This window comes from Mizuhopecten yessoensis, unplaced genomic scaffold (assembly GCF_002113885.1).
Source record: "Mizuhopecten yessoensis strain PY_sf001 unplaced genomic scaffold, ASM211388v2 scaffold716315, whole genome shotgun sequence".
Classification (NCBI taxonomy): Eukaryota; Metazoa; Mollusca; class Bivalvia; order Pectinida; family Pectinidae; genus Mizuhopecten; species Mizuhopecten yessoensis.
In genome coordinates this window covers 380,689-396,186 of record NW_018480055.1, presented here as the reverse complement: position 1 = coordinate 396,186, position 15,498 = coordinate 380,689, and the positions used below count along the sequence as shown (strand labels likewise).

Here is a 15,498-nt window from a genome sequence, read left to right as displayed (position 1 = left end):
GAATCATCGACTGCTATATGTGACTATTAAGCCTTTTCATTTTCTGGCCACTGTTTCGCTCTTGATATTTTGAAAAGGAAGTTTTCGACTCAATGATAAAAGTGACAAAAAGAAACTTCTCAATAATGAAAACAAAAAAAAGGTTAACTTGAAAGAACTTCAACATCTATGTTAACGACCATGCATGTACACAAATCCCCCCCCCCCCCCCCCCCCCCCCCCTGATTTATTCATTAATTTATCTGTTTTTACCAGTACTACCACGAATAATGTAACTTAAAAGATATCTCACTTATAAATGCCATACAAATATATCTTTCCTAGAAACTTAAGTGTTGATTTCCTCTTAATAGTTAACAATCTACAAAAGAAGCACACAGATACTTAGAACAATATTAGAGGACGGATATAAGCTTCAGTACTTTGATCAACATTGACAACAACATCGACATCATTGACAACAACATCGACATCATTGACAACAACATCGACATCATTGACAACAACATCGACAAACACATGAGTATCTGAACAAGACACAGATATATATCACAGTATATTGGAAGTTCGCCTTTGCCACTTTAACGAAAATGTTTTCGAAATTCTCTTTGAAGCTGTTTACTTCTGTCGTGTTTTTGGCTTTATCATTCAGATGTTTCTATATACCGATTGCTGCCCGAATACTTTTCATACTTTGGTCCATTTCACGCTATTTTGTCTTTTTTTCCACAGCTATGAGTAACGTGCTTTCTCATTGGCCAATGCTAATCTTCTAATGTTACTGATGCATCCAGCTGCCGATTCTTGGAGATCCTCGTCGGAAGATCCCACCATGGCCATCAGGGGCTGCAATGTCAAACCAGAATTAATAAATACGAGAAAGGGAAGCTTTTGAGGAGACACCATAACAACTAAATGGAAAGAAGTTTCAAACACAACACATGAACGGAAAAAAGTCTTTCTCCAACGACCTTAGACACAGAATAAACGTGTTCAAACTTAAAACTAAGTTTTTTGAAAACATTTTTGTAGTCAAACGTGCAATGACTAAAAAAGCAAAACATTCTAAGCAAATTATTTAAAATAAAACATTTCTTACAGAACTGCAACAGTTGAAGCAAATCCTTTAAAATAGAACATTGCAAACAGAACTGCAACAGTTTATTAAATACTACTGTAAAAGCATATATTTTCGTTGGGGTTAAATTTCGTTGTTTTTGTTTGGGGACAAATTCGTTGGGATTATATTTCGTGGAATCAATGTTTTCAAACCCAGTAGTATCCTTTGATTATTTCTGACAGAATGATGAAATAATAACTATTCATTTTGTGATCGGCTATATCTTTTCGTGAACTAACGGGAGCACACATGTCAATTCAAAGTAAAACGTTAACATATATACCTGTACAACTCCCGCCTCATGCATGGTGATACAGTTCTCTGGATTTTTTGACAGCTGAAATAAGGCCCTGGCAGTTGACCGATGTACGTTTTCGTCCTGGGACTTGAGGTACTTGACTAAGGGCCCTACTGCCTTTTCTCTGCCAAACGCTGTTCTGTTGTTGCCCCAATTGCAGCACCGTGCGATCGCCTCGGCCAACGTCCTCCGTAGCTTATCATCAGTCTGTAACGAAACAAGAAACAGGTAAGTATCGCAGCACCACACAGCAGGATAAACTGCGTCAGTTTGTCTAAAAACTAGCTAGAGTATACAGAACCAATATATAGTGATTGTAACTTAGGCTTAGCAAGTGATTTGGCATTCGTGAGCAGATGAGAAAAATAACGCATTCTGCATAAAAATAAAATCCTTTCTTTTCTCTTTTTTTTTTAAAAAAATATCTCGAATCTTCAATTGTTTTAATTTTTCGTGCCATAAAATGTTTTTTGAAGGTTCGTTTTGTTCTGTAAATTTAAAATATTGTTATACGTATATCTTGTTTAGTAACTGTAATGGGTTTTATTTGGTTATAAAACGTTCAGAAAGATGAGGCTCTTATCGAAACGAACGATAATGTTATACATGTGCACGATTGCGTTAAACATGACATAAAGATAACACTTGTGACATACAAATATTGAGTATTCAAATTCGTCCATGCGTGAATGACATCTCTGATTACATCACACGTGACAACAGGCACATGACACACATTTGTGTTCGGCTTCGAATGACTGCACAAAAAAGTAGTTCGAACCGCTGATTAGTTTGCCATTTCGATACAACTTAGATTCTGTAGCTTCTGTGGCTGGAGTTGTGTGGCATACATAATACAGTTGTATTGTTCGGGATAATGTTGACTGTACAGTACTCGTGTTTTTATGAACATAGTTATGGTGACAATGGGGCAAATGTAATGTGCTGACACAAGGGAGATATGCTGTTATTGCTGACAGTGTCAGGATCATCGTCATTTCAAAATAACAAAAGATATTGATTTGCTGGCAAGTTAAAATAATAATAAAAACTTCAGATAGGCACATAGTCAACAAGTTTCATAGCCCATTTCTTTATTGATATTTTTCCGTTGCTAATATTCAAACACATAAATAGGTTTTTTTAAATAAATGTATTATTTCATTTGTATAGAAATCCATAAAATGTTACATGTATATGAATTACACTTGTGTCAGATTAAAAAAAGACACGCATTGCTGATAGGGATGCGACACATTGTGCAGGGTTTCAATTTGCATCTGTGCCTCGTTTATAATAAAAATATAAACTGTCAATACTTTGCTGGGTTTATATATAACGCGGGCAGTCATTTCATTACTGCTGGTGCAGCTTTCCCGCATACATTACCGTTGGGGACACCTACCCCCACCCCCATGATCGTCGTAATGCATGGGGTCAGCTGTCACCTGATGTGAAGAGCCTGATTTATTTAAATGAGCCTGCTACGTCTTCTGATAACCATACCACAGGTACTAGCCTCGTCTGTCGATACACCCACAATATTATGTATAATGACATCACAATTACGAGCAGGTCCTATGAGGATAGTGAAAACCTACGCCCAACAATACAGCTGTCTGATATAATAGTATAAGATATGCTAGCCGGAGTTTCCTCTGGCCCTGATATGCCAGACGGTGACATTCTGACAGACAAATGTCTGGTGTGGCCTGAGTTCCCTCTGGCCCTGACACAAGACTGAGACATCTTGACAGATTGATCAGATATATAATTGTCAAAATTTGTCAAAAGTCTGGTTTCAGGGCCAGAGGAAAAACGGGCTAATCAGAAGTAAGTGTGGAGGAATAATAGATTCTCCCAAAGGTACATTTTGTAGATGTGGTGGAAAGTATTTACCAATACCTGCTTATAATATATTCTAGTATTTTTTTCCATAACAATCTATAATATATCTAATATTTCCCTTCATCTATCTATGACAAATTCTTGTATTCGCCCACACCTTATTATGTTATACTGTAGCATTCCCCAACACCTGTAGTAGATCGAACTAATATAGTCAATCAAAGGTAGGTGTGTACAGTATAACGCTAGGTCGTGGCTAGCCTTATCAGGGCTAGAATTAATTGATTCTCATCTGCATGCTGTCATGTACCTTTGAGAATTGATTTTCACTGAGTGTACAGTTCACACACAATAATCTAGGTCACGTTTAATTAGTTTCCCTACACTGATTTGCTCACAAAGCATGCATACCTGGTGCATGTGGTGATGACACTAATTTTAACTCATTCACCCCTGATGACATATTTTAACTCTTCCAATTCAAAGGTTGGAATAGTTCATTATGAAATTTCAGGGGTGAATGAGTTAATCACTGCATTGAAAAACAGACTGATTCATGAGATGGTAGTTTTCTCGGTACGATGATGTAGCATGTTTACAAACAACCTAGCCTAACAATTGCATTGTTTTGTTCTATGTATTTTGGAAATAACCACTTTCTCCTGATTTTCCTACTAGCATTTTCAAGAGTCTTCTTTTCATAAAGCAAGAAACAAAACCTTACAAACGATATCTATAACGACACGCTGGTATCTTATCTAGGCCTTTCACCTCTACAAAGGTTCCTAGGAAGCCTAAAGTCGATGTCAGTGTATTTAGTTTTTATAAAGTCCTAAAGGTTCCCGGGTTGGCTTTGTAAACTTTACTTTCTACTTTAAATGTAAATACTTGACATCCCAGAACAATGAAACAAGGACATCGTATTATTGATTTCCTTCTTTATATGTAGCTGTATGCTAAAACGATTCAGATATCCTACAAAAACCAAACATTCACAAGTATTTTCAAATCTGAGATATAATGAAAATCTCCTTCCTGGTATGACAGTTTTACATGTACATGTATGTATTGTTACAAAAGGCACTGTCCTCAATTCAGACATGTGAACTCAGAAAAGTAGGAGGAACAACTTAAGTTTGACACAGGATGTATGCACGGGAAGTTTGAAACTAATTACTCACTGTAGATAAAAATAGGGTGTGGGTGACAAACACAGGGAAACATTAGTACACACTGTCTGTAGATATGATATGTGAGTTAAAACATGGACATAACATGTAACATTACATAATTACTGGTGACACCAGTTAATCTTACCAGTTAATTACTAGTGACACCAGTTAATTACTGGTAACACCAGTTAATGTTACAAGTTAATTACTAGTAGCACCAGTTAATTACTGGTAACACCAGTTAATGTTACCTGTTAAGTACTGGCAATAACGGTTAATAACTAGTGACACCAGATAATGTTACCAGTTAATTACTAGTCACACCAGTAAATAACTGGTAACACCAGTGAATGTTACCTGTTAAGTACTGGCAATAACGGTTAATAACTAGTGACACCAGATAATGTTACCAGTTAATTACTAGTAACACCAGTAAATATCTGGTAACACCAGTTAATGTTACCTGTTAAGTACTGGCAATAACGGTTAATAACTAGTGACACCAGATAATGTTACCAGTTAATTACTAGTAACACCAGTAAATAACTGGTAACACCAGTGAATGTTACCTGTTAAGTACTGGCAATAACGGTTAATAACTAGTGACACCAGATAATGTTACCAGTTAATTACTAGTATCCCAAGTTAATGTTACCAGTTAATTACTAGTAACACCAGTAAATATCTGGTAACACCAGTTAATGTTACCTGTTAAGTACTGGCAATAACGGTTAATAACTAGTGACACCAGATAATGTTACCAGTTAATTACTAGTATCCCAAGTTAATGTTACCAGTTAATTACTGGTAACACCAGTTAATCTTACCAGTTGATTACTAGTAACACCAGTTAATTACTAGTAATACCAATTAATTACTAGTAACACCAGTTAATTACTGGTAACGCCAGTTAATGTTACCAGTTAATTACTGGTAACAACAGTCAATATTACCAGTTACTTACTAGTAACACCAGTTAATGTTACCAGTTAATTACTGGTAACACCCGTTAATGATACCAGTTAAGTACTGTCAATTATGGTTAATTACTGGTAATACCAGTTAACTACTGGTAATACCAGTTAACTACTGGTAACACAAGTTAACTATTGGTAACACCAGTTAACTACTAGTAACACACTGGTAACACTAGTTAACTGCTGCTTATACACTGGTAAAACCAGTTAACTACTGGTAACACACTCGTAACACACTGATAACACCAGTTAACTACTGGGCAAAACAGTTCAGAACCTAATGACCTTAATGACAATTTCTGGCTAATCTTTTGTAAAGTATATTTTTCAAAATTATCAAAATTCAAAACTGAAATAATACATAGTGAGATTTAAAATGATTCACTTTAAATAAGTCAGAACAAAGTTCTTTTAAACTTTTGAATATTTCTAAAAAAAAAACAATTTGACAAACTTGGGAACAAACAGACTGTAATGTATGTTACCAAGCTTCAGGGTGAAATGAAACATTGTATCTTATACACAACCACATGTATAGTCAACAGATGACAGAAATCCTGTTCTTTTCATTGCCATCAAAATGTAAAGCAAATCATTTTAGTACATTAATATCAACATGATGAACTGACAAACAAAATGACAAGAAAATGTGTGATTTTTCTCAAACCGATGTTTGACCTGTTGTTAGTCCTGTTTGTATAGCGTGTTGGTATAGAGTCACACACACCACTGCGACACATCCTCGCCATACAGTCCCAGATAGACCTCCACAAATGTCACACATTATTGATCCCGTGAAGCAAATCTTGTTTGTTTATACGTTCAGCAAAGACCCAATTTACCAATGTAACACACATCAAATATCAGGCAAAATCTGGTTGCAATTATTACATGATGAAAAAAATTGATTACCATAAATATGCAAAAAAATATTAATTACAATCAATATGCATAAAGAAATAATTACCATAAATACATATGCAAAAAATTATGAATTTCCATAATATGTGAAAAAATTATTCACCATATATAGGTGAATGTTTTCCATCTATTGATTTTAGCCCACTCCACGTTTGTTAGTTAAATGGTCAGGTTAATTTGATGGTGGTAACCGGAGAGGTAATTAATAAACAATGATACGAATGTTAATTCCTAGCCACACAGACAGTAACAGTGTACAGTGTTTCTCAAACAACTGGGTGTCAATCCTTGAGTGAACAAATATCATCATTACCACTTCTGGCTTTTTCCCTCTCATTGAATACTGTAATATACAGGAAATCAGGTTAATTGAATACTGTAATCTACAGGAAACAAGGTTCATTGAATACTGTAATATACAGGAAATCAGGTTCATTGAATACTGTATTATACAGGAAATCAGGTTCGCAAACAATAATGAAATCACAGGCTAATTAGTAATAACAGCATAACAATGTACGTAAGAATGTGAAAATTGGTTGCATATATTTTCATTAACAATCTCAAATTGGAGAGGGCCTAGTAAATTGTAAGAGCCTGTGGCCAATCCCTTTGACTATTCAGTGTCAATAAAATATGTTTGAATGAATTAACAATCTCAAAACATGAGAAAACCAATTAAATTGGATACACTATAGCTGAAGCACCGTACTGTATTTTTACAATGTGACGTATCACATGTACAATGCGACAAACCAATAGTAGTCCACTACAATCTGACATGCCTCCTCGTGTACACTGATATTACGTAAGCATGACTTGTAAACTTTCTGTGTAACAATCTATTATTTCAGAGCAAAAAGATCTTTAGATCTGCAGACAACCAATGCATGGCATCGGATTCCTAATCTAGAGTACAGCATTTTTTTTTTTAATTTCTTTCACCCAAAACGTACCTGCGCATTATACACGAGTGCACAGATATTTACGGTATATATATTTACGGTATATATTATTTACGGTATATATATTTACGGTATATATATATACGGTATATATATATACGGTATATATATTTACGGGTATATATATTTACGGTATATATATATTTACGGGTATATATATATACGGTATATATATATACGGTATATATATATACGGTATATATATATATGGTATATATATTTACGGGTATATATATTTACGGTATATATATTTATATATTTACGGTATATATATATTTACGGGTATATATATTTACGGTATATATATATACGGTATATATATATACGGTATATATATTTACGGGTATATATATTTACGGTATATATATTTACGGTATATATATATTTACGGGTATATATATATACGGTATATATATTTACGGTATATATATATTTACGGGTATATATATTTACGGTATATATATATACGGTATATATTTACGGTATATATATTTATGGTATATATATTTACGGTATATATATTTATGGTATATATATTTACGGTATATATATCTTTTCCAAACCACGATCTGTGTACAGAGTCTAACACATGAAAATATTACCACTTTCCCTGTATTATTACCACTTTCCCTGTATTATTACCACTTTCTCTGTATTATTACCACTTTCTCTGTATTCCTTCGTCACCAAAGACGGAATTACTCTTAATTTGTAGACAGTTGTCATCGCTAGCATGGTAATGTCATTTACTGTATAACTTATGTGAAATTATGAAATATAACCAAATAATCTGATAATTTGATAATCATGATCTATATCTTAAAATTCACACTGGTAATATTTATGTAAAGTTAAAAACTTTATATATATATATATACATATATATAGTCAATATTGGAGAGAACAAAAACCTCTTTTTTTCATTTGTAAATCATAACTGTATAAAAAAATATAGAAAATAACATTAAGTTTCATTGTTTAATGATTATAAAAAAATCATTGGTGAAAAATGTTCACTGAGTGTGTCATTAACCTCAACATCAAAATAAAACGAGGTCATGTATATTAGGAAAGCATGGTCAAGTGATCTCGTCAGACTGCAGTCGACTCACAGCCTCGTGAATCGTGCTGTGGACTTCCCTGACTGACTCTGAATTGATTACTAAGTTGATGTACACGAGAGGTCGGGAAACAAGATAACAAATTCATCTTATCCTCTGTGTAAACAACGCAACAACAATTGTCATACGACTTAACAAATATTACCGGTGATATGTACCTACATTAATGATGGCTTCAAGTATGCGTACATTATAAGGACACAAGTTTTTTAAAACATTGTTACATGATTTCAAACTAAAACATAATCCTACTTGACCATTCGAGTCTCATTATTGTGGTGGTGGGGGAGACTCCCAAACTTTCACTTTCATTTGTGACTAATTTTGAAATCAGAGTTCCCCGTATACGTTTTGCTCGAATTCAATTGTTTCACTACACAGAACAGCTTTACCTGTGGGCACAGAACAGCTTTACCTGTGGGCACAGAACAGCTTTACCTGTGGCTTTTATGCCACTGCTTTAGACAAATTATTTCTACAGTTAAATTCTCTCCTCCAACACATATATATAAAAAAGGACAGGTTGGCATGTATGACAATGTAAAATGGGAACACAACATTCTTCATATATATAGAATATATCTCTAATATACCAGCTAGTTAAGTGTGCGTAGGTTTGTAATCTGTCACACTGATATCTATAATTATACTACATAACGATGCACATTCCTTTGTTTTGGAGTGGATGTCCTCATAATAACAGGCCATATGACCACAATGTCCAGTGGTGGTAAGGTCACTCAATGATAGTGACCGGCCAAGCACGTTCATATTCAAACATAGACGTAGGGGCGACCATGACCAAAGAGTCAAGGTGAGAGAGTATTGATAGAGATCACCTAGCGTTCAATGGAAGTACCATGTCTATTACAATGGGAGCACAATGTCTATTACAATGGGAGCACCATGTCTATTACAATGGGAGTACCGTGTCTATTACAAGGGGAGCACCATGTCTATTACAATGGTAGCACCATATCTATTACAATGAGAGTACCATGTCTATTACAATGGGAGTACCATGTCTATTCCAATGGGAGCACCATGTCTATTACAATGGGAGTACCATGTCTATTACAATGGGAGTACCATGTCAATTACAATGGGAGTACCATTTCTATTACAATGGGAGTACTATGCCTATTACAATGAGAGCACGATGTCTATTACAATGGGAGGACCATGTCTATTACAATGGTAGTACCGTGTCTATTACAATGGGAGCGCCATGTCTATTACAATGGGCGCCCCATGTCTATTACAATGGGCGCCCCATGTCTATTACAATGAGAGCACAACGTCTATTACAATGGGAGCACCAGGTCTATTACAATGAGAGCACAACGTCTATTACAATGGGAGCACCATGTCTATTACAATGGGAGTACCATGCCTATTACAATGAGAGCACCATGTCTATTACAATGGGAGCACCATGTCTATTACAATGAGAGCACCACGTCTATTACAATGGGAGCACCATGTCTATTACAATGGGAGCACCTTGTCTATTACAATGGGAGCACCATGTCTATTACAATGGGAGTACCATGCCTATTACAATGAGAGCACCATGTCTATTACAATGGGAGCACCATGCCTATTACAATGAGAGCACCATGTCTATTACAATGGTAGCACCATGTCTATTACAATGAGAGCACCACGTCTATTACAATGGGAGCCCCATGTCTATTACAATGGGAGTACCATGCCTATTACAATGAGAGCACGATGTCTATTACAATGGGAGCACCATGTCTATTACAATGAGAGCACCATGTCTATTACAATGGGAGCACCATGCCTATTACAATGAGAGCACCATGTCTATTACAATGGGAGCACCACGTCTATTACAATGGGAGCACCTTGTCTATTACAATGGGAGCACCATGTCTATTTCAATGGGAGCACCATGTCTATTACAATGGGAGCACTATGTCTATTTTCTGATCCTGTCTGTGTCAGGTTTATCAGACAACCACAACATGTTGAAGGGAACTCTCAATGTGCATCGACCCCCACATTTGTCAACTCTTATTGATTACTAATCATATGGTACAACCAGTACAAAATTAGAGCCTTGTTTTTATTGAGCTATCTCAGGACCTGATCTCCTACCTGAGATAAACCTGCTAGCCTAAGGGTGATGTAGAGTGTTACTGTAGACCACTACAATGCACCGGTGTATTGTACAGATCTTTACATACAGGCCTAGGGGTCCACACCGTAAGTATACAGACAACCTGCTATCAATCTACAGTGTATTTATCTGTGACAACAGGTGCTTGGTGATAATTGAACAAATGGAAAAGGTTATCTGCATCAGATATGAACATGATTTAAAACATACGGGCCACCGTAAATGGACTTTTGCAGTTGGATAATGAAATGTCCATGATCAATAACAGTAGGCCCTCATGATCATGAAATAATGCATGACAGTCTATATTTAAACTTTTGTTTTGGGAGATATCAAGCTAGAAATGTTATTGCAGTTTGCATAACCCCAATGAAAAGGCTGAATAAAAACTGTACAGTTAGTAGTTTTTGATACTAAAAAAATGAAACACTATACTACTCTACCCCCTATTTTTTTTCTTTATCATAAAATTAGCCCCACCCCTGTTTTAGTTTACAGTGAAACTTTAAGCTACATGATGAAAATCTTAAAGGTAATCTACCAATATGCTATGAAATATGATAATAGGCTTATTGTCCATATATGTAGGAAGGGCTCGTGTTCTGACAAAAAGGCTTATTGCCAGGCCAGACAGAAAGGCTTGTGTTTTGATTAAAAGGCCTATTGCCAGGCCAGACAGAAAGACTTGTGTTTTGACTAAAATGCTTATTGACACAGATAGAAAGGTTTGCATTCTTACAAAAAAGCTTATTGACAGACATGAAGACTTGTGTTTTGACTTTAAAGGCTTATTTCCAGGCCAGATAGGAAGGCTTGTATTCTGATAAAAAAGCTTATTGACAGTCAGAAAGTATTGTGTTCTGATTAAAAGGCTTATTGACACAGACAGAAAGTATTGTGTTCTAATTTAAAAGCTTATTGACACAGACAGAAAGTATTGTGATCTGATTAAAAGGCTTATTGACACAGACAAAAAATATTGTGTTCTGATTTAAACGCTTATTGACACAGTCAGAAAGTATTGTGTTCTGATTAAAAGGCTTATTGACAGTCAGAAAGAATTGTGTTCTGATTAAAAGGACTATTGACACAGACAGAAAGTATTGTGTTCTGATTAAAAGGCTTATTGACACAGAAAGTATTGTGTTCTGATTAAAAGGCTTATTGACACAGACAAAAAGTATTGTGTTCTGATTTAAAGGCTTATTGACACAGACAGAAAGTATTGTGTTCTGATTAAAAGGCTTATTGACACAGACAGAAAGTATTGTGTTCTGATTAAATGGCTTATTGACACAGACAAAAAGTATTGTGTTCTGATTAAAAGGCTTATTGACACAGACAGAAAGTATCGTGTTCTGATTAAATGGCTTATTGACACAGACAGAAAGTATTGTGTTCTGATTAAAAGGCTTATTGACAGTCAGAAAGTATTGTGTTCTAATTAAAAGGCTTATTGACACAGACAGAAAGTATTGTGTTCTGATTAAAAGGCTTGTTCTATTGTTCAAACATTGAAAGGACTGTTTTCAGGTATGACCACCCCCTGTAAAAGGCAATGCACTTTACTAATATCCCAGTGTTGAGAAATGTCATACAAATTTATTCAGATAAGCAGGTGTAGTTCAATGACTGAAGAATGTGAAAATCAGTTGAATATGTCTGCGTGATCTCACTTACAGACAAATTCAGTGGGGGTAGACTGTATGCTTATTGTCTGGAAACAATTTGTTATTAACTCATTCTCCCCTCAAGATACATTTGAACTCTTCCAATTCAAAAGTTAGAACAGTTCATGTGAAATTTCAGGTGTAAATGAGTTTCTATAGGATTTGACAATCAGGAATAACTGGATACTTTTTGTCAAATGATCCTAACTTCCTTAACCTGAAAAAGGAATAAGGTTTTAACTTCAGAGTTACCACTGAACATTGGTCCGTAACTTACCGTATTTGTTAGTTTGGCCAGCATTGGAACCACACCGTGGTCAGTGATGACCGCTAAGTTCTCCTCATCCTTGGCGATGTTGGCAATGGCGGCACACACACTGGCCAGTACCTCCTTATCATGTGACTTGAGCAGACTCACTATCAATTCTAGACCGCCCACAAACGACCTCACCATCTCACCAGCATCCTGTAGCAAAGTAACAGGTGTTAACTTCAAGATAAATTCAAGTAAACAAGCAATTTTGCTTCTTTATAATATGGTCAGGTGTAGTATTAAGATATTTTGAAACACAATGAATTTTTCCTTAATTCTCTTTAATCATATTTTGGTTATGCTAAGAAATGTTTTTTAAAAAAGACCTTTTATAACATATTTTTTTATAAAAATCTCTAACTTAATTATTTCATGCATCTCCAGAATTACAATTATCTTTAAGCAAAATTTACAGTTCCAATACATAAGGGAACAGTAAAACTCTTGGCTATGAAAGCTTTGAGATCCTAAACCATTTATAAAGTTATAACCATATTTTTCACAGTAATTATAAGCCCAGGGGACAAACATATACTCTCTGAATCAAAATAGGGAGGGGTCTTATTACAGGACAATGAAATAGCGCCAGTAAACATTTCTACTGAACTGTTATAGACATGGGTGGGCTTATTACCAGGCTTGGGCTTATTGCTGGATAAAATATTGTAACAAAAAATCTGTCAATTTCCAACAAGAAAAAAATGTTCTGTAATTTTTTACTGATATGTCAGCAGCCTAATATACTGAGGCATATAATTCATGCAAATAATAAAATCATATAATTTTTTATATTGTATTCAATAACTACGGTATCGACATGATAAACCTTCATATGTAAACCATTTAATATCATCAGCATTCTGTTATACGTGGCACATGCTTGGATCTGGTGTGATGTTACTGAAGCTGTTACAGTCAATATCTCTCATTATTCGTACATACAAATGGTGAGTTCTACAATACATGTAACCACAACATGCTGACAGACAATATTGTGTAAATTTGACAATATGATTTTTAACATAGTCCTGGTGAAACCTAACATTTTTTCAAATCACTAGTGCATTTTGCTTGATTTACTGTGAGTTTGTATCCTGGACTCCAGGTATTACTTTTTGTCCTACCTGGCCAATTGAAAACTACAACAGCCTTTTCTTTGTCAACTTACATGCAGCTAAGAAATGAAACATACAACAGGCTAGGACCAGGTTTTAAGTGGTCAGATGGGCCTTACCCCGTATCTGAATGAAAACTTAACCGGGTCGAAATATTTGTCACCTTATGGAAGGGAATCTCTAAATAGTCATCCCCATCAGTGAGGACACCTTCTAATATTGACAAAAGCTTTCATTCAGAAGCAGCTTTAGATTAAAATTGTTCTAATCAGTCAGTGACTACTTTCTGTGAACATGCAGACTGTCACACTGTTTGATTGTGACGAGAGGCTATCCAGTCACACTTTGTGACTGTGACGAGACGCTATCCTGTCACATTGTGTGATTGTGACGAGATGCTATCTGGTCACACTTTTTGACTGTGACGAGACGCTATCCTGTCACATTGTGTGATTGTGACGAGACGCTATCCGGTCACACTTTGTGACTGTGACGAGACGCTATCATGTCACACTGTGTGACTGTGACGAGACGCTATCCTGTCACACTTTGTGACTGTGAAGAGAAGCTATCCTGTCACACTGTGTGACTGTGATGAGACGCTATCCTGTCACACTGTGTGACTGTGACGAGAAGCTATCCTGTCACACTGAGTGACTGTGATGAGATGCTATCCTGTCACACTGTGTGACTGTGACGAGACGCTATCCTGTCACACTGTGTGACTGTGACGAGAAGCTATCCTGTCACACTGTGTGACTGTGACGAGATGCTAACCTGTCACATTGTGTGATTGTGACGAGACGCTATCCGGTCACACTTTGTGACTGTGACGAGACGCCATCATGTCACACTGTGTGACTGTGACGAGACACTATCCTGTCACACTTTGTGACTGCGGTGAACATGCTGACTGAGCTACATAGTTACTCCCTACTTACCACCTCCTCTTCCTCCTCCTCCTCCTCATCATCCGGATCTGGCTAATTTTTCACAACCCCAAAATAGGTTATACACAGGAAGACCTCTAGTTTTCTACCAGTTGTTTACTTATCTCTACACCATCAGATCAACATATCTACTTTCTTCTCCAGATGTGTTCTCTATTGTTACTGTGTGCATATTTATAGATTTTTTTCAAAATCCATTATTTACAAGAAATGTTTTTTTTCCCATAATGACTCTAGAAATTGTAGTAAAATGAGTTAAGATATATTAAAATTGGTTGAAACTTTTGTTAGAAATCTCTGAACAAAAATTGAAAGACATTGGTGGTAGTGTTGCTATGTGTGTCATACCTTGGCTTTCTCAATACAGGGACAGATAGCCCAGGCTGCACTGGCTTGGACCTCTGTGTTCTGGTTTTTCAGTAGTGACCACAGCAATCTCACACCGTCCAGCTTCTCTATGATACTGCAAAAAGACAAAGTCACGAAATATAAATATACATATGACCACAGCAATCTCATGTATTTCTCGTCATATCAAGTGTCATTTGTCAGTTGGAAATGTGATATTAAGCAAAAAGAAACGTATATACAGCAATGGAAATTGTATCCTTCTGGACAAGTAACAAGGGCTGCCCAGATATAGAAAAAACTAAGTACAATTAGACCTGATAAAACAGGTGAAATCCATGCTGACCAAACAAACCCTCAGATACGTCTTAGCTATCTAGCGAGTCTCCATGGCAGTGTTTCACCTTCAAACCGCTCCTGTTGTTGTCATTGTAATAACAACATGAATTTCAAGTTTTTCAGGTTATCTTTGGGACCCTCTTTAAAACTCTCCTTTTAAAGGCAAAATTCTATGCCGAAATCTATATGAAGCAC

The 15,498-nt window shown here is 35.8% G+C and overlaps 1 protein-coding gene across 3 annotated transcripts in view; it reads right to left on the bottom strand.

The window, feature by feature from the left end:
- Window positions 1-205: 205 nt before the first annotated feature.
- LOC110442965 (armadillo repeat-containing protein 4-like) overlaps window positions 206-15,498 on the bottom strand; it is a 31,137-nt gene continuing 15,844 nt past the window's right edge. For 2 of the 3 annotated variants that reach the window (XM_021486860.1, XM_021486861.1), the window contains exons 17-21: window positions 14,965-15,079; window positions 12,516-12,704; window positions 6,650-6,679; window positions 1,404-1,625; window positions 206-846 (exon numbers count right to left, since the gene is read on the bottom strand). In XM_021486860.1, the coding sequence (XP_021342535.1) occupies window positions 733-846; window positions 1,404-1,625; window positions 6,650-6,679; window positions 12,516-12,704; window positions 14,965-15,079 (670 nt within the window). In that variant the 3' untranslated portion in view covers window positions 206-732. The remainder of the gene's footprint in view (window positions 847-1,403; window positions 1,626-6,649; window positions 6,680-12,515; window positions 12,705-14,964; window positions 15,080-15,498) is intronic. The other variant, XM_021486862.1, reaches the window with a different exon arrangement.